Source organism: Sus scrofa, chromosome 2 (assembly GCF_000003025.6).
Source record: "Sus scrofa isolate TJ Tabasco breed Duroc chromosome 2, Sscrofa11.1, whole genome shotgun sequence".
Taxonomy (NCBI): Eukaryota; Metazoa; Chordata; class Mammalia; order Artiodactyla; family Suidae; genus Sus; species Sus scrofa.
In genome coordinates this window covers 105,110,939-105,138,664 of record NC_010444.4, presented here as the reverse complement: position 1 = coordinate 105,138,664, position 27,726 = coordinate 105,110,939, and the positions used below count along the sequence as shown (strand labels likewise).

Below are 27,726 nucleotides of genomic sequence, written 5' to 3'. Positions count from 1 at the left end.
ATGATGACAAAATATTTTAATATTAATCTTGTTCACATTATCTACTCAGTGTATAGTAATAAAAAATTATAGAACTTTGCTCTTACAATAAAATGGCTCCACTTTATTCTGCATATTTGCCTAAAGATTGTATTATTTTATTACAGATTAGATGCAATTGCTCGAGATGCTGAATTAGTTGATAAGTCAGAGACAGATCTCAGACGACTAGGAGAATTGGTACATAATGGTTGCATTAAAGCTTTAAAGGACAATTCTTCAGGAACAGAACGAACAGGTAATATTAAAATGAAAGTGATTTAGAGAGAAGTAAATGTAAGTTTCAAAATATGCTTTTACTGAGATAGGTATTATATCTTAAGTTATCTTTTCATCAGTATTAAAAGATGCTTTATAGAACAAATCAGTGCCATTTCTGGGTAATAGGAGATGGAGAACAGAATTGAATTATTGAAGGCAGTATAATCAGTCTACCTGGTATATTTCTGTCTGAGAGGTAACATCAGGAAGTATTGTTAGTTATACTGTATTTTTAGTATAGATGAAATATTGTAAGTATTCATTTGTGTTATTGCTCGGGGCATTGTTACTTCATTATACTTATTGCAAGTCATTTATCTAAATAAAAATATTTAGGAGTTCCAGGATGGCTCAGCAGGTTAAGGATCCAGTGTTATCACTGCTGTGGTGTAGGTTCGATCCCTGGCCTGGGAACTTCAGTATGCCGTGGGCATGGCTAAGAAGAAAAATATTGAGATAGGATTCAGTAATTTGATGTACTGAGAAAAATCATACTAGAACTCTTATAGAAAGCCCCACAGTATTAAAAGATTGATGTATCTAGTGCATTTGATAAGTATGTGAAATGCTTTTTGTGAATTCTGTTAATCACTATTATGTATTGAAAAATCCGAGAGTGAAATTGAAGGTTTACCAGCAGGCCTCCCCGTAACAATAAATAAGTAATACTTACAAGTACACAAGTAATGCTTACTAATGTAAGTAATAGCATATATTGCTTTGTATTTTGTAGAATTACATTTTTATACTTTTTAATACACCTTTTCAATTAAATTAAGGTGGCAGACTTGGAAAAGTTAAGGGTCCAACATTCCGAATATCAGGCGTACAGGTGAATGCCAAGCTAGTCATCTCCCATGAAGAAGAATTAATACCATTGCACAAATCCATTCCTTCAGATCCAGAAGAAAGAAAACAGTGAGTTTACTTTTTCCATTGCAAAATATTTGTTATTCAATAATTCAGATATGAATTATACTATTTTTATGCCATTGGCCACTTTGAATCAAATGTTTTTTAAAGTATAGTACTTTGAAGATCTAATGACTCAAATGTTTTTCAAAATTAATTTTTAACAAACATAAATTTGACAGTGGTTATCAACTTTAATGCTAGGTACACCATCCCATGCCACACAAAGGCAGCTCATTTTGATATAGACTGGGGCAAAGAAGATGATTCCAATTTGTTAATTGGTATCTACGAATATGGCTATGGAAGCTGGGAAATGATAAAAATGGATCCTGACCTCAGTCTGACACACAAGGTACTTAAGTATTTCTTGATTCTGTTGACCATTGATGTTAAATTGAATTTTTGCTTTTAAATTATATTACAAATAAACTCAACTGGGAGTCAGGAAACCGCGGCTCTAGCTATCTGTGTGTCCTTGGCTTCTTTGGAATCTGGTTTTCATGAAGGGATTGAATTTAAATGGTCTCTAAGATTTTTCCTTTACTCTGAAATTAGATTTTTGTTATTAAGACATAGGTATATTTTTCTTCATAGTATCAAGTTAAAAGTAAACCTCTTATTTAGTCATAAACTGTATTATTCAAGAGCGAAAAAGGAAGAGTTCCCGCTGTGGCACAGCGAGTTAAGGATCTAGCCTTGTCTCTTTGGTGGCACAAGTTCAATCCCTGACCCAATGCAGTGGGTTAAGGATCTGGTATTGATGCAACTGTGGCTTGGATTTGATCCCTGGCCCGGCAACTTCCTTATGCTGTGGTTGTAGCCAAAAAAAAAATGGGATTGTAAAATCATATATATCATGTTTAGAATTTTTGGTGATGTGATGCTATCACACTACCTATAATCATTTCTTTGCTTAGAATGGAAAACATCGAAAGCATGGCCCTCTTTTTATCATTTAAGTTATACTTTGCTTCTTCATGGAAGAAGGTTCCCATTTAGATATTTGTAATTTGCAACCAATTGTAAGGCAAAATTTAAGTAGTTCATATTTTCACTGTAAAAGTTTCCTCACAGTGCATTCTTTGAATCATCTTCTGTATAGATGATTCTTTGTATTCTGAGAATTTTTGTATACTTTATAGTTAATTATACTATTGAGAAAAGAAGGAAATCTAAGAATACTATAATGTTTAATAACACTGGATGCTAATACATCATTATATATTTGAAAGAAATTTCTAACCTCATACTTTGTAGTCTCATTTTGAATAGAGAGGGTTATTTTTCTCATGTATTTAGAATTCATTCCCAGGGAAGTTAAATCTTTGTCTCCAGCAGAGGTATAAAAAAATGTATTTTGCATTCTAAGTTGTTTATTCCCACAAATTTCAAGACTTGTAATTGTTAGTGAATTATGCATATTTTTAAAATAAGTACTTCCTAGATAATTATTATTTTTCATGTTATTTGTTAAAGACAGAATGAAAAATTGCTTTTCAGATTCTTCCAGATGATCCTGATAAAAAACCACAAGCAAAACAGTTACAGACACGTGCAGACTACCTCATCAAATTACTTAGTAAAGATCTTGCAAGAAAAGAAGCTCAGAGACTTTCTGGTGCAGTAAGTTAAATAAAATACAGTGCTTAAGAGCAGTTTACTTTTGATTAAGAAGTTTATTTTAGTAATCATCCTTGACACCTGTGGATAACATGGGCTTATAAGTGTATTTTTCTGTAACTTAGTAGCTTTATTTGAATATGTTAATATTTTGCCTTAAACAATGTGAGCGTTCATATTAAACTCTAGTGAGTCACATTTTCAGAAATGGAATCTGTTTTCTAGTATTTAGAGAGAATGAGCACAACTTATTTGGAGTGGAGTACTTTTTAAGAGGTCAGGCCTTCATTACTGTTTTGTGGGGGGGGGGGGGTGAGGTTAAGTTTTTTTGCTTCCTAGGGCTGCACCTGCAACATATGGAAGTTCCCAGGCTAGGGGTTGAATTGGAGCTGCAGCCACTGGCCTATGCCACAGCCACAGCCATGTAGGATACAAGCTATGTGTGCAACCTACACCACAGCTCACAGCAGTGCCTGATCCTTAACCCACTGAGCCATGGCAGGAACTCCCCCTCCATTACTGCTTTATTTGAAGACATTGGGCACCTTAAGGAATAGCGCTAAAGATCACTGAGCTTTTTTATTAGGGTAGGGTCTCCAAGTAGGAAAAAAGACACTAAAAGAGAGATAATTGGATACTTAGGCAACTTTTAAAAGTTTACTTATGACACAGTGTCAGTAGCTACCTGTGTACTCTTAGAAATAATTTCTAATGCTATCTCTGGCAGTATCAAATTTAATGACCATAATAATAATTTAGGAAGGCGAACAAAACTTTTTTCTATTTCTATTCGATTTTTAAAGGAGTCATTAACTGTAGTTAGCATTTATTCACATTAATTTGAATTTGATTCATTAAGTTATATTACTTTTGTTGATACAACTTTCTAAGGTTGGTATAGCTTATTGCCAATAGATAAAGGATTGGCTAGGAATATGTGTTATTTTAGCTTTATAATTTAATGTTTAGGAATTTGGGGGTTTTTAAATGGAATCTATGGGGTTGGTTAGAATAAAAATAATTATTTTTAGGGAGGTTCAAAGAGGCGAAAAGCAAGAGCTAAGAAGAATAAAGCAATGAAGTCTATAAAAGTAAAAGAGGAAATAAAAAGTGATTCTTCTCCCTTGCCCTCAGAAAAGTCTGACGAAGATGATGATAAGGTAAGACTATGTTTTTGAAAAGCAACCTGTTATATAGAAAGAGAATATGGCATGTTTTTAGTATGCTTTACATTTAAAATATGTACTAAGGCTTGAAATTTTAGATACTGAAGTTCTTTTTTATAGTTCATTTCATAGTCTCATTTACAGAACAGAATTCTACCCATCCAGTAGAATATTATATATCACTAGAGGAATAGAGCAAAGGTCCTTCCTTTTCAAACATTTGCCATTGAATGACATTCTGTCTCCTTTAATTTTATTATGAATTTTGAGTGGGACTGGCTTACCTTATTTATAGGAAGGTAAATATTGCGTGTATCATTACTAATGGGATTCTGGGTTATTTCTCTCAGAATCTGCATACATGCAGTCCATAGTCATCAAAGAAAAGAAACTAGTCTTTGTCAAGAATTGGTTAGTAATACATTGGCCATACTTGCACTTTTCAGGATGAGATCACTTCTGTGAAACATCCAAATAAAAAAATTAAAACAGAAGGAGACAGTGAAGAGAAACCTGAGCCAGATGTTTGTATAAAGAAGGAACCAGAAGAAAAGAGGGAAGCAAAAGAAAAGGAAAATAAAAGAGAACTTAAAAGGGAGATAAAAGAAAAAGAGGATAAGAAAGATATAAAGGAAAAAGATTTTAAAGAGAAAAGAGAAAACAAAGTAAAAGAAGCTATACAAAAAGAAAAAGACATAAAGGAAGAAAAGGTATGCAAATAATAATATAAAATTTAGGAAGTGACACAATTAGCATATTTACATTTTAGGAAAATAAATTGCCCAATTAGTCACAATAACAGTTCTTTAAAAATACATATGGGTCTCTAGTAGAGGAAAAAAACAGGTTTGAATTCTGTTAGATTACTTACCTAATGAGCAATGTTACCAAGTAGCTGTATTTTTGGTTCCCTCAAATAATATTGGGGGAAAGAAAAAATAGATAAGAATCCTAAGTGTAAATAAACTTTATGGAGTAAAATGAGACAGTAATTGTCTTCTGGAAGTGTTAATCATTTTGCCTTTGTTGTTGGGTTTTTGTTTTATTTTCTCTGCTTCATCAGTTGAACGAATCTAAATCTGAGAGCAAGGAAAGGTCTAAGAAATCTTCATTGTCAGATGCTCCAGTTCATATCACTGCAAGTGGTGAACCGGTTCCCATATCTGAAGAATCTGAAGAGCTGGATCAGAAAACATTCAGCATTGTAAGTAGTAGAGTTTTGGTTATTGGTAACAATCCATATAACATTTATCTTCTTTTAAAGCTTTAAATTTAGGAATGTGTTTGAATTTGATGGTACTATATAGTTAAGATTGACAAAAGCAATAGATTTAAATTTTGAAAGGTATCTTTAATTTAAAATAAAACTGGAGGAGTTCCTGTCATGGCTCTGTGGTAATAAACCTGACTAGTATCCATGAGGATGCAGGTTTGATCCCTGGCCTCGCTCAGTGGGTTAAGGATCAGGCATTGCTATTGTGTAGGTTGCAGAAGTGGCTTGGATCCCGTGTTGCTGTGGCTGTGGCATAGGCTGGCAGCTGCAGGTCCAGTATGATCCTTAATATGAGACCTTCCATATGCTGTGGGTACATCACAAAAAGACAAAATAAATAAATAAGTCTGTAAAAACTTATTCATAAATTAGACTTTAAGAAGAGGTGTTTAGGGAATACTTTTAAGTGAACTTTTTTCTTCCACCTTTAGAATTTTAAACTTTTCGATTCCTAATCCTCTTATCCATGTAACAGTGCTTCTTATTTACAGTGAAGCACTCCCTTCTTTTCTAATCTTTTACAGAAAATAAAATAGGAAATAAAAATTAAAATAAGGAAAAAAAAGAATACAAAATATAAGCCCCGGTGTAGTAGTATAATATTCAGTAGGTATAAATTTCCACTGTCAAATTGATATAAAGGTTTCTTTTTTTTTTTTTTTTTTTTTTTTTTATTTTTTTTTAATTTTATTTTCCCACTGTACAGCAAGGGGGTCAGGTTATCCTTACATGTATACATTACAATTACAGTTTTTCCCCCACCATTTCTTCTGTTGCAACATGAGTATCTAGACATAGTTCTCAATGCTATTCAGCGGGATCTCCTTGTAAATCTATTCTACATTGTGACTGATAAGCCCAAGCTCCCGATCCCTCCCACTCCCTCCCCCTCCCATCAGGCAACCACAAGTCTCTTCTCCAAGTCCATGATTGATTTTCTTTTCTGAGGAGATGTTCATTTGTGCTGGATATTAGATTCCAGTTATAAGTGATGTCATATGGTATTTGTCTTTGTCTTTCTGGCTCATTTCACTCAGTATGAGATTCTCTAGTTCCATCCATGTTGCTGCAAATGGCATGATGTCATCCTTTTTTATGGCTGAGTAGTATTCCATTGTGTATATATACCACATCTTCCGAATCCAATCCTCTGTCGATGGACATTTGGATTGTTTCCATGTCCTGGCTATTGTGAATAGTGCTGCAATGAACATGCGGGTGCATGTGTCTCTTTTAAGTAGAGCTTTGTCCGGATAGATGCCCAAGAGTGGGATTGCAGGGTCATATGGAAGTTCTATGTATAGATTTCTAAGGTATCTCCAAACTGTTCTCCATAGTGGCTGTACCAGTTTACATTCCCACCAACAGTGCAGGAGGGTTCCCTTTTCTCCACAGCCCCTCCAGCACTTGTTATTTGTGGATTTATTAATGATGGCCATTCTGACTGGTGTGAGGTGGTATCTCATGGTAGTTTTGATTTGCATTTCTCTTATAATCAGCGATGTTGAGCATTTTTTCATGTGTTTGTTGGCCATCTGTATATCTTCCTTGGAGAAATGTCTATTCAGGTCTTTTGCCCATTTTTCCATTGATTGATTGGTTTTTTTGCTGTTGAGTTGTATAAGTTGCTTGTATATTCTAGAGATTAAGCCCTTGTCAGTTGCATCATTTGAAACTATTTTCTCCCATTCTGTAAGTTGTCTTTTTGTTTTCTTTTGGGTTTCCTTTGCTGTGCAAAAGCTTTTCAGTTTGATGAGGTCCCATGGGTTTATTTTTGCTCTAGTTTCTATTGCTTTGGGAGACTGACCTGAGAAAATATTCATGCTGTTGATGTCAGAGAGTGTTTTGCCTATGTTTTCTTCTAGGAGTTTGATGGTGTCCTGTCGTATATTTAAGTCTTTCAGCCATTTGGAGTTTATTTTTGTGCATGGTGTGAGGGTGTGTTCTAGTTTCATTGCTTTGCATGTTGCTGTCCAGGTTTCCCAGCAATGCTTGCTGAATAGACTTTCCTTTTCCCATTTGATGTTCTTGCCTCCCTTGTCAAAGATTAATTGACCATAGGTGTCAGGGTTAATTTCCAGATTCTCTATTCTGTTCCATTGGTCTGTCTGTCTGTTTTGATACCAGTACCACACTGTTTTGATGACTGTGGCTTTGTAGTATTTCTTGAAGTCTGGGAGAGTTATGCCTCCTGCTTGGTTTTTGTTTCTCAGGATTGCTTTGGCGATTCTGGGTCTTTTGTTGTTCCATATAAATGTTTGGATTGTTTGTTCTAGTTCTGTGAAAAATGTCATGGGTAATTTGATAGGGATTGCATTGAATCTGTAGATTGCTTTGGGTAGGATGGCCATTTTCACAATATTGATTTTTCCAATCCAGGAACATGGAATATCTTTCCATTTTTTTACATCTTCTTTGATTTCTTTGATTAAGGTTTTATAGTTCTCGGCATATAGGTCCTTTACCTCTTTGGTTAGGTGTATTCCGAGGTATTTGATTTTGTGAGGTACAATTTTAAAAGGTATCGTATTTTTGTATTCCTTTTCTAATGCTTCATTGCTGGTATACAGAAATGCAACTGACTTCTGAATGTTAATCTTATATCCTGCCACTTTGCTGAATTTATTAATCAGTTCAAGGAGTTTTGGGGTTGAGTCCTTAGGGTTTTCTAGGTATAGAATCATGTCATCTGCATACAGTGACAGTTTGATCTCTTCTCTTCCTATATGGATGCCTTTGATTTCTTTTGTTTGTCTAATTGCTGTGGCTAAGACTTCCAAAACTATGTTGAAGAGCAGTGGTGAGAGTGGGCATCCCTGTCTTGTTCCAGATTTGAGTGAGAAGGCTTTCAGTTTTTCCCCATTGAGGATTATATTTGCTGTGGGTTTATCATAAATGGCTTTGATTATATTCAGGAATGTTCCCTCTATACCCACTTTGGCGAGGGTCTTGATCATGAATGGATGTTGAACTTTGTCAAATGCTTTTTCTGCATCTATTGAGATGATCATATGATTTTTGACTTTTTTTTTGTTAATGTGGTGTATGATGTTGATTGATTTGCGTATGTTGAACCATCCTTGTGAACCTGGGATGAACCCAACCTGGTCATGGTGTATAATTTTTTTGGTATGTTGTTGGATTCGGTTGGCTAAGATTTTGTTGAGAAGTTTTGCATCTATATTCATCAATGATATTGGGCGATAGTTTTCTTTTTTGGTGGTATCTCTGCCTGGTTTTGGAATGAGGGTGATGGTGGCCTCATAGAATGTCTTTGGGAGTATTCCTTCTTCTTCAACCTTTTGAAAGAGTTTAAGGAGGATGGGCACCAATTCCTCTTTATATGTTTGATAGAATTCACCTGTGAAGCCATCTGGTCCTGGGCTTTTATTTGTAGGGAGTGATTTTATGACCTCTTCAATTTCATTTCTAGTGATTGGTCTGTTCAGTTGGTCTGTTTCTGCTTGATTCAGTTTTGGCAGGCTGTAAGATTCTAGAAAATTGTCCATTTCTTCCAGATTGTCAAACTTATTGCCATATAGTTGTTCATAGTATTCTCTTATGGTTTTTTGTATTTCTGCTGTATCCGTTGTGATTTCTCCTTTTTCATTTATAATTTTGGTGATTTGGGTTCTTTCTCTCCTCTTTTTAGTGAGTCTGGCCAGGGGTTTATCAATTTTGTTCACCTTTTCAAAGAACCAGCTCTTGGTTTTATTAATTTTCTCTATTGTTTTTTGAGTCTCTATTTTATTGATTTCTTCTTTGATCTTTACAATTTCCTTCCTTCTGCTGACTTTAGGACTTCTTTGTTCTTCTTTTTCTAATTCATTTAGGTGGAGGGTTAAGTTGTCAATTTGGGATCTTTCTTCTTTTTTGAGAAAGGCCTGGATTGCTATAAATTTCCCTCTGAGCACTGCTTTCGCAGCATCCCATAGATTTTGAGAGGTTGTGTCTTCATTATCATTTGTTTCAAGATAGTTTTTAATTTCCTTCTTGATTTCCTCATTGACCCATTGGTTTTTTAGTAACATGTTGTTTAGTCTCCATGGAGTAGGTTTTTTCTCTTTCCTTTTCCCATGGTTGATTTCTAATTTCATGGCATTGTGGTCAGAGAAGATACTTGAGATAATTTCTATGCTCCTAAATTTATTGAGATTCGCTTTATGTCCCAATATGTGGTCGATTCTTGAGAATGTTCCATGAGCATTTGAGAAGAATGTGTATTCTGATTTTTTTGGATGTAGTGTCCTGAAGATATCAATTAAGTCTAACTTTTCTATTGTTTCCTTTAGGATCTCTGTTGCTTTATTGGTTTTCTGTCTAGAGGATCTGTCCATTGATGTGAGGGGGGTATTTAGGTCTCCTACTATGATTGTATTCTCATCAATATCTCCCTTTATGTCTGTTAATATTTGTTGTATGTATCTGGGTGCTCCTATGTTTGGGGCATATATGTTGATGATAGTAACATCCTCTCCTTGGATGGATCCCTTAATCATTAAATAGTGTCCTTCTTTGTCTTTCTTTATGTCTTTTGTTTTAAAGTCTATTTTGTCTGATATGAGCGTTGCAACTCCTGCTTTTCTGTCATGTCTATTGGCATGAAATACTTTTCCCCAGCCTTTCACTTTCAATCTATATGTATCTTTTGTCCTAAGGTGAGTTTCTTGTAGGCAGCATATTGAAGGTTTTTGCCGTTTTATCCACTCAGCCAATCTGTGTCTTTTGATTGGGGCATTCAGTCCATTGACATTTAAGGTGATAATTGATAGATGATTATTTATTGCCATTTGATCCTCGTGTTCCAGTTGATTCTATGGTTCTCCATTCTTCTTTTTTTTTTTTGGTTGGATGGTCTCCTGTTATTATCTGCTTGAGTGTATTTTTTTTTTTCATTTTTTGCAAATGCAATATTTGGTTTTGGCTTGTGGTTGCCCTGTTTTTTAAGTATGCTAACCCCTTCCCATAATTGTGTGTTTTAGCCTGATGGTCCTGTAAGTTCAAACACTTCATTATTATATTAAAATTAAGAAGAGAGACATACATACAAACAAAAAGGATTATTTACCTCCTAACATCCCTTGCCCACATTTTATGGTTTTGATGACTCTTTTATTTTTTTCTTTTTAATTTTATTTTGTTTGAAGCATGTTCATGATTAAATCTGTATGCTGGCTTATTTGAGTGACTGCTCTCTGATTGTATCTTCCTCAGTCCTAGTTCTTCCTCTTCTTCTTCTTCTTCTTTTTTTTTTTTTTCTTTTCTTTTTTCTTCCCTTTCCTTCCTTTCTTTTTGGTTTAGAGAAGCCCTTTCAATATTTCCTTTAACCTGGGTTTTGTGTTGCTGTATTCTTTAAGTTTTTGTTTGTTGGGAAAAATTTTTATTTCCCCTTCTATTTTAAATGATATTCTTGCTGGATAAAGTATTCTAGGTTGCATATTTTTTCCTTTGAGCACTTTAAATATCTCTTGCCATTCCCTCCTGGCCTGTAGTGTTTCTGTAGAGAAATCAGCTGATATTCTTATGGGGGTTCCCTTGTAGGTAACATTCTGTTTTTCTCTTGCTGCCTTTAGGATCCTCTCTTTATCACTAACTTTTGCCATTTTTATTATGATGTGTCTTGGTGTGGGTCTGTTTGGGTTCAGTTTGTTTGGGGCCCTCTGTGCTTCTTGTATCTTGAATCCAGTATCCTTTAGATTTGGGAAGTTTCCAGCGATAATTTCTTCAAATATATTTTCCATTCCTTTATCTTTTTCTACTCCTTCTGGAATTCCTATTATGCGTAGATTGGCCCGTTTTATATTATCCCATAGGTCTCTTATATTGCTTTCCAGTTTTTTGATTCGGTTTTCTGTCTGTTGACCAGATTGAGTGATTTCCATTATTCTATCTTCCATATCACTGATTCGTTCTTCTGCATTATTCATTCTGGTTTTTACTGCCCCTAGTTCAGTTTGCATCTCTGCAAATGAATGTTCTAGTTTTTCTTGGCTCCTCCTTATATTTTCTAGCTCCTTTCTGAGGGTATCTGCATTGCTGTTCATATCTTCTCTTAATTCCTTCAGTATTTTCACTATTTCTCTTTTGAACTCCAGGTCTGTCAGACTGCAGAGATCAGTTTCATTGTTGACTGTTTTAGGTGAGTTCTCCTGTTGGTTTGACTGGGGGTGGTTTCTCAGCTTCTTCATCTTGCTTGTTGTCTTCTTTCTCCTGAGGGAGTTGTACTCTCCGTTATCGGGTAGTGTTTGCCTTGTCACTGCCCTGGAATATTTCCTGAGGGCTGTCGTTGTTGGTCAATCTTTTTTTGAGGCAGTGTGGCTTTTCTGGAGTGTTGATGGGACTAACAGTGTTTCTTTGAAGCAAAGGAGGACTTCCTGAGGGCAGACAGGACTGGGAGGTCCACCCCACGATGGTAGCAGATTTCACTTGGTTCTCAGCACCCCCTGGGGTCTTGGGCGGGTAGCAGGGCCCTTGGAGACTCAAGAGGTTCCTCCCCAGGGCAGCCCGACTCAGAAAGACCGTCTGAGATCTTTTCCCGATTCCGCCAGGCTTGTTGCAGCTTTTCTGGGCTGCAGGGGGTCCTGCCTGGAGCTGGCAGTCCTATGCAGCTGGTCCACTAGGTCTCAGCACCCCTTGGGGTCTTGGGCGGGTAGCAGGGCCCTTGGAGGCTCAAGAGGCTCCTCCCCAGGGCAGCCCGACTCAGAAAGACCGTCTGAGATCTTTTCCCGATTCGGCCAGGCTTGTTGCAGCTTTTCTGGGCTGCAGGGGGTCCTGCCTGGAGCTGGCAGTCCTATGCAGCTGGTCCACTAGGTCTCAGCACCCCTTGGGGTCTTGGGCGGGTAGCAGGGCCCTTGGAGACTCAAGAGGCTCCTCCCCAGGACTGCCCGACTCAGAAAGACCGTCTGAGATCTTTTCCCAATTCGGCCAGGCTTGTTGCAGCTTTTCTGGGCTGCAGGGGGTCCTGCCTGGAGCTGGCAGTCCTATGCAGCTGGTCCACTAGGTCTTAGCACCCCCTGGGGTCTTGGGCGTGTAGCAAGGCCCTTGGAGACTCAAGAGGCTCCTCCCCGGGGGAGCCCGTCTCAGAAAAACCGTCGGAGAATTAGGTCGATCTATTCACGGCCTGGCTAGGCTTGTTCTAGCTTTTCTGGGCTGCAGGCCTTTTCTAGGGGGCTGGTGGTGTTTGGTGCTGCTCTGTGGAAGTGTAGCCCCTCCAAAGGGCAAGCAGGCCTGTGCAGGGAGAGCCCCTGCGGTGGTAGGCTTCAGGCAATTGTTGAGGCCAGCCCTCCTGGATGGCAGGCAGCCCCAGGTTCCGCGAGAGCGTAGGGGGTGGCGGGGGTGGGGGGAGGGAATGCACTGGGAAGCACAGCTTTCTGCTAGCTAGCGGGCCTGTAAGCTTGCTGTGGCGTGGGGGGTATTCTATGGGGACCCACCCCTTCTTCTCTCCGCTCCCCAGCACGGGCGCAGACCAGGCTCTTCTCCCAGGTTCCCTCTGAGGCGGCTTTCCACTTCCCCGCCCCTAGAGTATTGCTCCCTTCCTCTGCGACAGCTTTGTTTTCTAGTCTCCCAGGCAGTCTCTGCCCCGTCAAACGGTTTAGAGACCTCCCAAGCAGTTTCCGCTCTTCCCCGCCCCCCTAGCCCGGGGACTAATCTCTGGAGCCGAGGTCTCGGTGCCCAGCCCCCCCCCCCCCACGCGTCCCCCGGCCCTTTCTTGGGGACTAACCTTCGGAGGCGAGGTCTCGGTGCCCAGCCCCAACCCAGGCGTCCCCCGGCCCCCTCTCGGGGACCAACCGATATAAAGGTTTCTAAATTTACTGTGTGTATCTTGTAGACTGGCACAGGTTCATAGGCCGTACTTTGAGTAACACTGGTCTAAAATATACTGGTTTAACATGCTACCATGCTTTTATGTTCATCAAAGTCAGGGAGACTTTATCGTGGCCTTTCTCCAAAGGGTTTATTTACTGGATCCATTACATCTTATGGATGTAATCTTAAATCAGTTTTATCACTGATAATAATCAAATGCTATACCTGAAAGGTGGAAATTTTCACCTTCTAAAATTATATTTGTGTTTGACCTATTATATTCTCCTTGATCCCAGCTCTCCTTTTTATCCCATTTTCTGCTATTGTATACTGGCTAGAGAAAATTGACTAAGGTTGAAAATTCATTTATTCATTTCCTACTGATTCCATGACATGCCCTAATATAGTTTCAGATGTTTTTCATGCTCTTTCTTAAATAAAGTAATTGCTACCACAGTTTTCTTGTCCTCACTTTTGACCGTTGGCATCCCTCAGATATTTGAATATTGGGGACATTCCAAAGTTCGCTGCTCCAGCTCCTGTCTTCCATCTTAATTACTTGAGCACACATTTATCTTACTTCTTGACTTTTCATTTTTATCTTTTTTCCAGGTTCACATGTTGCAGTTCTTTAGCAACATTTAAGGCTAACCTTTCTGTTTATAGCCTAGATCTTAATCTAGCCTCTCCCTATTTTCTTCGATTTTTTTTTTTTTTTTTTTTTTTTTTTTAACCTACTCTGTGTTGGGCGGAAGTAGTGGGGAGGTGATGAGGGGAAACACTGAACTTTTCAAAACTGCCTCCCCTACATTACTTACTCCTTAACTGAGTTAGGTGAAATTATACCTCTTCCTGTTCTATGCCCACATTTCCTCCTTAGCCATCTAACTTGTTCATATAACCAGTGAAATGGAAAATTTTCTCTGTGCCCAGTGCATGAATTTCTTTTCCATTAACCTTCATAAATGATTTTAAAGTCCCTTGTATTATAGAAAGGAATAATGGAGTCATTTTAAACATGAACTCCAGAGCCCGATTTTCTAAGCTTATATGATTAGGATTTTCTTCATATGTAAACTTTATTATGGAATAGCTTTATTAAGAAATTTACTAGTCTTTTCTCCATCATCATTTTCCTTGACATGTTTGCCTCATCTAGCTAAGTCTCTTAATTTTCTTGTGTCTTAATGATTTGTCTTCTTAAATAGCAGTATAATTTAGAAGTCAAGAAAGAGTATAGTGTTTGAGGTCAAAGCTGAGTTTCGCAGATGTTCATTCTAAGCTTCAATTTATTTTTCTATAAAATAGAGTGAATAATATTGTGAAGGTTTATTGTCAGAATCAGATCAGGTGCATTTAAAGAAGTCTCTAGTACCTAGTAAGTGCTTTATAAATATTAGTTATCATTGCTCCAATTCCCATCTTCAGGCCTTGACCTTAACATAGATATTAGTTATCAGTTCCTTTTCCTCCAGTCACATTCAGTGAGCAGTCATATTGGCTCTAACACACTGGTTCCAGTCACAGTCATCTCTTTCCTAGATTATGTCAATAGTTTCATAGCTGTTCTCACTGCTTCTGTCCTTGTCATCTCACCCTGTACCCTTTCATACCTCAGTTTGTACTCCACACAGCAACCAGAGCATGATTATTATAGGGATAATAAAGTCACCCCATGTTACTTTTCTGTTTAAACCCCTCAGATTTCCCTCATTTTGGATAGATTCATTAAGAGTAGCCTAAAAGACGCTACATCTGGTTTACTCTCATCATCTCTGCTGCTTGCTTCACTTACTTGGTTCCAGCCACACTGAAATTTATACTGTTCATTGAACATGTCAAACAAGTATAGGACAGTTTTACTTGCTCTTCCTTACACTCGAAATGGTTTATGCCTTAATTTTTTTAAATACCTGCTTGAACATCACCCTTCTCTGAAATCTTAAATAAGGTAGAACGTTCCATGCTTTTTCTTTCTATTAATTTGTCTGATATGACTATTGCTACTCCCACTTTTCTGTGATGTATTATTATTCTTTTACCATAGTTGTCCCTATCTAATACACACTGTGTTTTGTTTATTTATTGGTTCTATTCTCCTTCTAGAATACAGGTTCCATAAAAGCAAGGTCTCCGTTTTATTTACTGCTCCATTTGTTGTTGTCTACAACTACACCTAGAATATAGTATATGCTCAGCATATATGTTGAATAAATTGTTTTCTAGCAGAATGTAAACTACCAAAATTGAATAAGGAATTGTAGAGAACAGATATAAGTTAGACTAAAAATTAGGAAGGAAATTAAAGGCTTCCCCTTTAAAAAAGGACATTAAGGAGTTCCCATGTTGTTCAGGTAAAAGGATCTGGCCATGTCACTGCTATGGCTCAGGTGACTGTTGTGTCATAGGTTCTGTCCCTGGCCCAGGAACTTCCAGTGTTATTTAAATTATTCCTGATAAAAGATGGAAAGTATCCTAACTGATTTGAACAAATAGGTCAATAAAACAGAATAAAGTACTCAAATTCACACATTAGAATATAGATATGTACATAATTGATAATAAGAAGGCTCTTCATGGCAGTGATGTGAGGATTTCCTTTTTCATATAGTGGTGTAGGATTAAATAAATGTATTTATTGTCTGTAGTTGATCTAGCCTTAAATTCCTGAAACTTAACCCAACTTGTTACTCATGGATATAATTACTGTAAATTTTAAAGTTGGTTTTTGCATTTATATACAGTAAAATTTATCTGCAGTTTGCTTTTTCAGTAATATTTTTATTTTGGTTTGGTGTAAGATTATAGTTTTAATTATACAAATTGGACATTAGTTGAGTGTGGTACAAGCTTTGGTATGAGTTCCTATTATTAGCATGCCAGTGATATGTAGGCCAAGGAGAAGATTGCCTCCTGTCAACCACCCTCACCTCCCCGACTACTCAAAATGTGGGAGTAGCCAATTCATCATTAGCTACTTTGTTTTGTCCCAGAGATTTAGAAGAATAGGCAATTTATGGTTGTAGCTATATCAATCAATTTTAATGACTTTGTTAGTATGTATTGCTTTTATATATTTAAAAATAGCTTTGCCATTATATATATTTTTTATTCTATATTCTAGTCAATATAGGATAAGTTATACTCTGAAATATTTTAACAGTCTGTGTTTAAGACTGCTCAGAATGGTGAGGATTAATGTAAAAATAACCTTTTTTATAAGAAGTAAGTAAAATCCAAGGCTTTTACTTATACAAAGACTGCTGTTAAATGGTAATGGAAAGCTGTGCTTTCTGAATAAAATCTGAGGGACAAACCCTTGATATTTAAGAGATATGGGTAAGATTTAATGCTTATTTGAGCATCAAATGAATGTATATAAGTATTATTGAAAGATGTAGATCTTTGTTGAATTCATGTTTTTAATACATGTGTTTATGTTCTCATTTTCCCATTTTAAAGTGTAAAGAAAGAATGAGACCTGTCAAAGCAGCTTTGAAGCAACTTGATAGGCCTGAGAAAGGCCTTTCAGAAAGAGAACAACTGGAACATACTAGACAGTGCTTAATAAAAATTGGAGACCATATCACTGAATGTCTGAAAGAGTATACAAATCCTGAACAGATCAAGCAGTGGAGGAAGTAAGTGATGTGTTTTTCAGGAAGTGTTAGATTTGTAATTTTTGTAACCATTTATTTGTCTACTTCTGCATTGAGGAGGTAACCTGATGATGATTTTCACTTTTTTTTCTTCTGACATTAAAGCTTTTTAAATATTAAGTGTGCATCATGATAAATTACAAGTGGCGTGCCTGCCTTTAAATAGTGAAAGCTGATTATAATTCAGATTGCATTTTATTTTTAAAAATCTCTACAGTTCACCAAATTATTCTCAATAATATCTCCAGAGGTTGGTATACCAATTGTTACATAAATTTACCAATTTGTCTTCTATGTATAATGGTAAAGCCTTGTAAAAATTCGATATCCTCAAGCAGTGTAAAATGCAGACTTCTCTCTTCCCCTTCATTTTAGAAGAGCAACACAACTGATCTTAAAATTATATATCTGAGCTACCTCCTACTATACTAATCACTTAAGGATTGCCAAATCCAGATCACTGTTAATCCAGACTACTAGACAGGTTAGGAAAAAATAAAATGAGCACAACTCAGTCACTGATACCAGTTTATTAGCTTATTGATTTGCTCTATGCAGTACAGCTGGTTATGAAAACAAAAAACTTGAATGACATTTCTGAAGGAGACACGATTACACTAAAGTTAAAAAATCTTTCCTTGGGAGTTTCCATTGTGGCTCAGCAGTAACAAACCTGACTAGTATCCATCAGAACAGTGTTCGATCCCTGGCTTTGCTCAGTGGGTTAAGGATCTGGCATTGCTGTGAGCTGTGGTGTGGGTCACAGACAAAGCTCAGATCCCTCATTGCTGTGGCTGTTGTGTAGGCCAGAAGCCATAGCTCCGATTTGACCCCTAGCCAGGGAACTTCCATATGCCATGGGTGCAGCCCTAAAAAGACCATAAAGAAAAATCTATCCTTGTCTCCTTTCTTCTTAAACTGAACCAGGACCTGTTCAGTTTAAGAAGTTGATAAGAAGTTGATCATGATCACTAGGTTTTTGAAAAAAATTGAAACTAAGCTCTTAAAATGTCAAAAGAAACTAAGTCATGAATGTCTAAGAAGAGCCTGAAGTCACGTGCCTATAATGACATGCAGTGTTGACTGGAGTTGCATCATAAGACATGCTTAGTTCCCATGTTGGCTAGGATTTGGCGTTGTGACCTTGAACAATCACCAATACCTATGAGCCCCCAGTACAATCATCTATAAACAAAGACCTTTAAGTCCTTTATAAGTTTTTTTTTTTTTTTTTTTTGCGGTGGGGGAAGGGTTCTTTTTTGGCTGCCCCATGGCATATGAAGTACCTGGGCCAGGGATTGAATCTGAGCTAAAGCTGTGGATCCTTTAACCCACTGCACCAGGCCAAGATCTAACCTGTACGTAGGCTGTGACTGAAGCCACTGAAGTTGGATTCTTAACACACGGCACCACAGCAGGAACTCCCAAATTAAGTGCTTCTATATATTTCTGCCTGAAAAAGTTATTTTCTAGCTAAGAATTTTTGCTTTCTTAGACCTTCTTACTTCCATTAATAACACTGAAAGATGGCTTTCTTTTGGGAAGTCATTCACAGTTTTGCTAAAAAATTTTTTAAATCTTTTAAAATCTTATTTCTTGACTCAGTAAAGATGTTGATGTTAGATGGTTCACTTCCATCATTGACAAATTAGTAATTTCTTTACTCTGTTTACATAAGCAAGATTCAAAATCTTAGTTTAACATACCTACTGAAAAGCTAGTGGTTCAAGAAAAATTTGTAAATATATGAAGCTGTTACTATTTCAGTGATGGCAGGTAGATTTCAACTCAAGGGTCGGTGATTTTTAGTATCTTCTGAGGTAGCTGTGTTGAGAAAGATTCAGAGGCTTCATTTGAATTTATCATGAAGCATTACTGTGATCAATTACTAATCACAACCCTGAGATGGGAAAAGAAGCCTAAAGACACAATGCTGTCCTTGGTTTATAGTGTCTAATCATGTTACTCTCATGATCATTACATTACAGTTATTAAATGACACTTGCTTTTTAATGTGTTACTCAGGACTGTTCTTTCACAAGCTTAACCCATGTTATCTGATGGTATCTTTACTCAGACTACTAAAATGCTTTATTCCTCTTATATCTAATCTGAACCATAATATGAGGCCTTTCCTGATTTGTAAGTTTACTCTCCTTGGTTTCAAATTAGGGTTGATTACTACTTTTCACTCCAAAAATTATGAAGAAAAGGCGTTTGGAAGAGAAGTAAAAGTTTATAGTTTTATTTGAAATCTTATGCATATGTTTCTTCATAACCTTGAAGTTTAAAAAAAAAAAATGCTAGAAATGATTTCCTTAGACTGTTCTGTGGAGGGCTAAGATGTGTGTATGTGTGTTTCTAGTCTAGGGAGGAAATGGATTCCATTAAAAGCTCAATATATTTTTCCCACCAAATTAATTTGCCTTGTCTTCTAGAAACCTGTGGATTTTTGTATCGAAGTTTACTGAGTTTGATGCAAGAAAATTACATAAATTATATAAGCATGCTATTAAAAAACGGCAGGAATCTCAGGTAAATTAATTCATCTTTTTAAAAATTTATGTTATTAAAATAGTTTTCCATACGGAAGAATTCAGTTAATAAATATAGAAGGAATGAGGGAAATAGAAAATCACCATTAAATTACCACAGTAAAAATTATTATAGGTAAGGAAGCTAAAAAAATTAATGGGCAGGAAAACAAGATCATGGCATAAGTATCTCCTCCAAGATGATTACTGATTACAAAGAAAAACAATCACTTTGTAGAGAAGCAATTTTAGAGGCTGCTTCACACCACTTAAACAAGCAGTCAAGGTTAATAACACCAGTAATAAGACCCTCTGATGCTATACGGTGTAAAAAAGATGTATCAGTTCAAAATCTAATTATTTGAAAAGCCATGGGATAAATAGTTCATGATTTTTAAAAATATCTGCAAATGGTACATTTATACATTCTAATTTTTTTTTTTGGGGGGGTTGTCTTTTTAGGGCTGCACCTGTGGTAAATGGAGGTTCCCAGGTTAGAGGTTGAATCAGCTGTAGCCACTCACCCATGCCACGGCAACGCAGGATCCAAGCCACATCTACGACCTACACCACAGCTGACAGCAACCCCATATTCTTAACTCACTGAGTGAGGTGAGGCCAGGGATCGAACCTGTGTCCTCTTGGATGCTAGTCAGGCTCGTTTCTGCTGAGCCACGATGGGAATTCCACATACATTCTCATTTCTTATCAGCATCAAGATTTTCTTTTTCCTATTTTATAAGAGGTTTTGAAGCCATTTAAAAGATTCTTATATATATGTGCATTTATTTTAGCAAAATAATGACCAGAACAGCAACTTGAATACTCAAGTCATTAGAAATCCAGGTAAGTCAGTCTTAACTAAATTGTTTTGTAAATTAAGTTTGAAAATTGGGCTGTTTTGAGGGAGGTTGTTTTAGAAGATGCCACATTACTAAATCAAGTATCTTAATCCTTTTTAGCTTATTTAGGCGCTTTTCCATAAATCAACTTGTTACCAGTTTCTAGAAATTATAGGGTAATTATTGAATATATTTTTAAAAAATATTATTTGGAATAATAATGTATTCTTTCTGTTCAAGAATCAAAAAGCATAGTTTGAGAAGGAAATAATAGGCCTTAACTTTATTTATTTATTTATTTTTTTTGTCTTTTCTAGGGCCATACCGTGGCATATGGAGGTTCCCAGGCTAGGGGTCTAATCGGAGCTGTAGTTGCCGCCCTACGCCACAGCCCCAGCAACGCCAGATCTCAGCCTCGGTAACGCCAGATCCTTAACCCACTGAGCAAGGCCAGGGATTGAACCCTCAAATCTCATGGTTCTTCGTCAAATTTGTTAACCACTGAGCCAAAAGAGAACTCCAGAAACAGGCCTTAACTTTAAAGTGACTGGTTTGTAAGCCTTAGTCTGGCATTTATAGACCATTTCTAAATGCTTAAACTGTATTTGGGAACTGATTTTGCTGGTTGGAGTTAAAACAGGAGTTCTTGTAATCTAGCAGTGACATTACTTGGTTTACCATGGGTTTTTTGTTTTTTTTTTTTAAGTCATTAACAAAAGTTGGATCCTTTTATCTAACAGATGTGGAAAGATTAAAAGACAATACAAATCATGATGATAGCAGCAGGGACAGTTATTCATCCGATCGACACTTATCTCAGTATCATGATCACCATAAAGACCGACATCAGGGAGATTCTTATAAAAAGAGTGACTCTAGGAAAAGACCCTATTCTTCCTTTAGTAATGGTAAAGATCATCGTGATTGGGATCACTACAAGCAAGACAGCAGGTATACTTAACAGTTTTGTAATTTTGCTTATTCGTGTCTTTTAAAAATTTTGTTGTATTTGACTTTATCAGCCAATTCAGCATTCAAGTAATCAAAACAAGTCTTTTGTAAAATAAAGGTTTTGTTTATAAGTAAAGAAAATAAAATGAGAATATTGGAGAATATTGGCTTAGATACTCTTCAAAATAGAATAGGAAAAATAAAAGCTTGATGGACTATGGCTGAAATGTGGTGGTCAGGAATTCTGCATTCCATGCCAAATAAAAGTACTGAGAAGAGTATAGTAAAAAAAAAATTTTTTTATTTTAGTTGTATTCATTGCAGTAATTGTTTCTGAGAAGCACTGCAACACTATAAACATATCAATTGTAGAGTGACTCTTAAAATTAGAAGAGGGCATGCAATGAAAAGGAACGGCCGTATCTATAGTGATAAATATTTGTAATTTCACAAACTTATGTAACATAGTTTATATTGTTTATAATAAGGACCTTTTGTGAACCAAAACCCATTAAATTATGTTTGGTTTATTTGAAAATGCACATGTTTTAGAGATTATTTTTCATTAAGCTGCCATAAATATTTTTTAGCAAACTGCAACATTTATGTATAGAGTAAGTTTCACAATAATGATTTGTATATAAAGTATTACTATTTAACCAATCAAATTAAGGAAGCTTTTAATAGGCATCAGCAACCAATGAAAAGTCCTTTATAAATTATTTCATAGACTGTCTTAGAGGTTTTTATTTTTTCCTACTTACAGTCTCATAAAAGGCTCTTATTTCAAGGATATTCTAGGTGGATGTAGTTATCTTAATTCCAAGTTTCAGATAGTTAAGTTGCATTAATAGAAATGATGCATAGAATAAACAGTAGCAACCAATCTAAAATGGGGATGTGACATTAGATGCTATCTGAACTGCTTTGTATGGTTCACTTTAGTTTTATGAGTAGTTTTTCCAAGGGCATGCAAAGTTGTTTCTAGTGATTTTTAAGATCACTTATGAATTTTTGTGATGAAGTACTGAATTTGTATACAATTAATTTTGTATGCTTTAAAGTATTTTATTTTTAGTAAGATTTTATTTGTTTGGAAACATTTATTTTGCACTATTAATTTAAAATTTCTAATTTCTCTCTTCTATTAGATATTACAGTGATAGAGAGAAACACAGAAAACTGGATGATCACAGGAGTAGAGACCACAGGTCCAGTTTGGAAGGAAGTTTAAAAGACAGAACTCATTCTGATCATCGTTCTCATTCAGATCATCGGTTACATTCAGACCATCGGTCAAGTTCTGAATATACACACCATAAATCTTCCAGGGATTATAGGTATCATTCAGATTGGCAAATGGACCACAGAGCTTCCAGTAGTGGCCCTAGATCACCACTAGATCAGAGGTCTCCTTATGGCTCCAGATCTCCCTTTGAACACTCAATTGAACACAAAAATACACCTGAGCATACCTGGAGTAGTCGGAAAACATAACAAAAACTGATACTGTCTTTCTGGATTTTTCTTTTAGCCATATATCATAAACCAACACAGTAATTGCCTTACATGACTTGAAAGATATAAACAGATCTTCTATCAGTAGCAGTATTGTTACTTCTTTCCAGGATGCAAGGTCTATTATCCAAACAGAAGAGAAAATATTTTTATATTTAAGGATTATGCTGCACTGTACTACAAATATTGTAGTACTTTTTTTTTTTTCTTTTTTAAAGAAATGGAAAATGTTTACTATTACAGGGACCTCAACACTGCCCTTCCATATAGGCTGGATAAAAACTGTTTTTAAGTCAGTGATTTTAGACTGACCTCCATTTAAATTATGTTTGTATATGAACTTTACTCTGACCTGTGATCATGTTTCAGGAAGGAATGAAAGAGAGTCTTTTCTTAATAAAGAAAACACACTCAAGGACTTTGTTCACTTTCCAAAGCTACTTGTTTACATTGTACACTGCGACCACCTTGCCGCTTTTCATCACAAGCTTGAATATTTAAATTCTGTACTTATATCTGTAAAATAGCCAGGAATTTCCTGTTTGTGATTATTATGCCTTTTTACACACACAAACAATGGCTGTAAATTATTGTAAATGGATTAAATGAGCTTTCCTTATTTCCTTCCCCTTCTCAGGCTTTTTTTGACTGTTCCTTTCCCTACCAACTCAGGCCTTCTTATCATTTAAAAAATATATATCAGTGTAATAACACTTTTTAATGATTTGTCTTGATGGAATCATTATTTAGAATGTAAAAAATGGGGAAAGGGGCCACTTAATTCCATTAGTCCTTTTTATATTGACTTTTATTAGATACATGTTATTTCCTTTTTCTCCCTTTTTTAAGTCAAAATATTGTGTATGTAGTGACAAAATGGTGAGATATGTAAAAATCTAAACTGCATGCTCTGGAAACCTTTTCAGATGCATTTGGTTTAAAAGGGTAGGTGTATGAACACTTTCAGAATCCAAACGGCCAAAAGTTATTGTAAATCCATTTGTTTTCCTTTTCATGTGGGCAATAATGTCAAATGTGCTATGCAGCCAGGTAACATTTTAGATAAACTTGATTGACTTTTAATAAAAACTGTTACAGTGCACACTGATTGTATATAAAAACCTTATATATGACAAATTAAATTTAAGAAAAAGGATATGTGGGCTCCTGTAATTTTCTGCTGCATTCTTATTCCCTCAAGCACTTAGCTTTTTTTTTTTTTAAGTAGTAACATTTAGTTTCCAGAAAAGGATATTTTGGTAAGCAGTTGGAGAGCTAATGTGTAGCACTACCACTAAATCTATTTTGAAGACCATTTAAATCTATGAAGTAAAATTTAGATCATAGAAATCTTTGTTGGATTCTTTTTTTTTCCCTGCAGATATTATTTTAGAATGCCTTATATTTATTTACAGATTTTTATTTTGATATACTCAGTGGGAATTTTTTAATCATGCGGCATACATATGTTTTCTGTAATGTAACAAATTTGAACCTTAACTTTGATAAATATAAGAGTGTATTGATATATTCCTATAATATTCTTAAATGTCTCTTGAGCTATGGGAGTGATGTACAGAAATTTGTCCATAGATGTATTTTTTAATATTTTCCTTTTATCTAGTTAGGTCTAAAATTTACACTATGTGTACAAAACAAAGCTTCTTTATCCCCTCCCACCTTTTTTTTTTAAAGCAATGATTCCTCTTTTATTAGTTACCCTGAATGTAAAGACTACATCCTGGTATGTCAGATAACATGAAGAATAACTCAATTTTTAAATATCTAATTATAATTAAATGTAAAAGTGATGAAACAATTTAGTGTTGGTATACATTTTTTAAGCCTTTCACTTTTTCCACTATTAGTAAAAAATGATTTTTTATTACACAAGATAGCATTTATTAAAAAATTATAATGCTTAATAAAGTCATAATCATTAACCCAGCAAACAGATTAGGGTTGGCATTTTTAGCTCATCACTTTGTAGCTGGGATATTTGCATTATATCCTATTGTGAAAATTTCATAGAACAGTATTACATTTTTTGAGACAATGGAATGGGCTCTAACTTTAACAATGCTACGTTTAAATATTTCAGCCAACAAATTTGCTGAGTTGAATGAAAAATCTAAATATGTAACATTTATCAATTGATATTATTTATTATTTGTAAGAATCAGCCATTACATAGAAAAGGAACAAGCCATAAGTTATTTTAAAGACACAATGGAGAAGAACTTTAGTACATAGCTATAACAGGAAAACCTTCTCTATAAAATATGCTTAATTTTCGTCTTTTTACGTGCTCCTTCTGATTTGCTATTTTTATCCATTTGTGTTTAATTTCTCAAGGATGAGAGTACTGTATCAATTAACCCTTCACCCTAATAATATACAATAAATGATTCTTACTAAAAGCAATGGCCTGTTTGCATATAAAGAAAATACTCTTTGTTTAGGATATGTCAGAAACTAATTTTCAGACTGGAGAACTGGAGTGTGGATGATTCATTCATTAATTTCAGAGTGATTGGGCTTAATAAAATTAGAACCTTTACAGTTGCATAAAACAGTTTACATGTATAATTTTCCTTTTGTGATCTGTTTTTGTACTTAATGAAAGGGTTGTGTAGATTGATTATATGTTGATTTAGAGATTTCATTTCCTTGAGATTTATCAAGAATATGCACAAAGGGTAAATGGCATAATTCTGTCTTTGCAGTACATTACTGTTTCTGACTAGAAAAATGATCATTGGATTATGAATTTTTAAGGTGGGAGGATTTGAAAAAGTAACTAATCATTAAGTATGGAATTTTTTTTCCCCTGGACTTTCCCAGCTTCATCAGAAACAATTTAAATGTGAACTGGTAAATGTGGCTTAATTGTTAAAATTTTGAGTAGTTCATTACTTAGCAAAAAAAAAAACGCAAAAAAAAATCTTTTACAGTGTTTCTGAATTGATAAATTTAAGCATATTAACAAAGATACCTCTATCAAAACAGATATTTAAATTGAGGAAAATTTAAAAATACAAAGAACACTGTAAATCAACTATAACATGAAAAATTTTTAAATGATAGAACATGATAGAAGGTAATATGAGAAGAATGTATATGTGTATGGCTGGGTCATTTTGCTGTACAGCAGAATTTGACATTTTAAGTCAACTGTAATAAAACTTTAAAATGAAAATACAAAATTAATACATATTAATTATTGCAGCACTTTATGCAAGATTTGTGATGGGGAAACATGTTTAAAAGGAAGCAACTAGGCTATAGTGCAACATCTTCATATGAAAACTGCTAAAACTCGAGGTGTATTTTCAATATTTAAAAGGAAACAATTCAACTGAAATTATACTTCCTCCTGGAAATGACTATAAAAGTGATTTTGCAGAATGCTTTATGCTAATTTTTTTCATTTTTTAAGAACTTAATAGCTCCTGGAAATGACTAGAGTAAGTGATTTTGCAGGATGCTTTATGATAATTTTGTTTTTTCTAAGAACTTAGGTTGATTTTATTACAGAAAATCTTTGGATTCTTTGTAAGGAAAGACCTCAATACGGGAAATATTATCTCTGTTAATGAAAGATGAGATCACTTGGTAAAGTAGAATGAAAAAAATACTTTTCAGATTTTTCCAAGTATCTACACAAGTTCTCCAGTGGGGCCTCATGTGCTATTGTAAAAGGCCGTTAGCCACCTTGTCCTTCAGTTTCAAAAAAAAAAAAGTTACCCAACCATTATTTGAAATGGAATTGGTAGTTCAAACTCCCAAATGAATGAGATACTCAATTCAATTCCATGTCCTTCTCTATGTTAGAGTTTTGATCTAAATATTAAATTGAAGAGGTATAAAGAGTCTCAAGAAACTCCCTAGATCATAATGATTCCATTAAAAGAGCTAAGGATATCGATGGCATTGATAATTTACATACTTTACATGCAGAAATGTTGGCAATTGTAATTTCATTCTTTTAGTCTGCCATTAGGTTTCCAATCTGTAAAATGAGCTGTGGAACTGAACTGGCATATGTTACTTGGTTTTTCCTCTTTTTAAAGCTTTTATTTATTTGGTTGTCTTTTTAGGGCGGCACCTGTGGCATATGCGAGTTCCCAGGCTAGGGGTCGTATTGGAGCTGCAGTTGCCAGCCTGCACCACAGCCACAGCAACAGGGGATCCAAACCACATCTGCAACCTACACCATAGTTCATGGCAACTCAGGATCCCCTACCCCCTGAGCAAGGCCAGGGATCAAACCCGCACCCTCATGGATACTAGGTTCATTACTGCTCAGCCATGACAGGAACTCCTCTTTTTACTTTTAAAATCTCTGCTTTGCTTCTGCCAGTGTGCAGTTTCACTTTGCTAAATCTAGGTGTTGTGTGTTGTTTTATTATTTACTTATTTTCTTTGCCCAGTTCTTTTTACCTTCTGGAATCCCTATGGAATTGTTATTATACGACATTTGATATCTCTTCTCTGTTTCAACAGCTTTAACTGTTCTTCTTCTCTTTTCATTTCTGTGCTGAGTATCTTCAGCTTCAACCACTCCCCTGAAGTCATCTCCATTAAGATATCTAATAGGTATCTAATTTTAAAATAGTATAACCTGACTCGTCTTACCAACCAATGACAGTAAAATTCCAAATGTTCCATAATTTTTGATGAATGGACTCAGCATTCAAAGCTCTCTAATCCCTCCACCCCAGCAACTTCTGTTCATTTTGCCTATCATTACTCCTTTGTTTTTAGAATACATCTAAGGATACTTTCAGGTCATTAGATCATTGTTTGCTCTATTAAGAATGTTTTTAATCCCTGGAGTTCCCGTCGTGGCGCAGTGGTTAACGAATCCGACTAGGAACCAACCATGAGGTTGCGGGTTCGGTCCCTGCCCTTGTTCAGTGGGTTAAGGGTCCGGCGTTGCCATGAGCTGTGGTGTAGGTCTCAGACGCAGCTCGGATCCCTCGTTGCTGTGGGTCTGGCGTAGGCCGGTGGCTACAGCTCCGATTCGACCCCTAACCTGGGAACCTCCATATGCCGCGGGAGCGGCCCAAGAAATAGCAAAAAGACAAAAAAAAAAAAGAATGTTTTTAATCCCTGATTTGCACAAAGTTCGTTTCCTCA

At 35.7% G+C, this 27,726-nt stretch overlaps 1 protein-coding gene across 4 annotated transcripts in view; it reads left to right on the top strand.

Annotated features, from left to right (window-relative positions):
* Window positions 1-25,516, top strand: part of CHD1 (chromodomain helicase DNA binding protein 1) — a 92,155-nt gene extending 66,639 nt beyond the window's left edge. For 2 of the 4 annotated variants that reach the window (XM_021085397.1, XM_021085398.1), the window contains 12 exons: window positions 147-277; window positions 1,080-1,218; window positions 1,417-1,567; window positions 2,716-2,838; window positions 3,867-3,995; window positions 4,448-4,711; window positions 5,065-5,205; window positions 16,543-16,721; window positions 19,178-19,274; window positions 20,068-20,119; window positions 20,856-21,066; window positions 22,218-25,516. In XM_021085397.1, coding sequence (XP_020941056.1) covers window positions 147-277; window positions 1,080-1,218; window positions 1,417-1,567; window positions 2,716-2,838; window positions 3,867-3,995; window positions 4,448-4,711; window positions 5,065-5,205; window positions 16,543-16,721; window positions 19,178-19,274; window positions 20,068-20,119; window positions 20,856-21,066; window positions 22,218-22,563 — 1,963 coding nt within the window. In that variant the 3' untranslated portion in view covers window positions 22,564-25,516. The remainder of the gene's footprint in view (window positions 1-146; window positions 278-1,079; window positions 1,219-1,416; window positions 1,568-2,715; window positions 2,839-3,866; window positions 3,996-4,447; window positions 4,712-5,064; window positions 5,206-16,542; window positions 16,722-19,177; window positions 19,275-20,067; window positions 20,120-20,855; window positions 21,067-22,217) is intronic. The other 2 variants (XM_021085399.1, XM_021085400.1) reach the window with 2 other exon arrangements.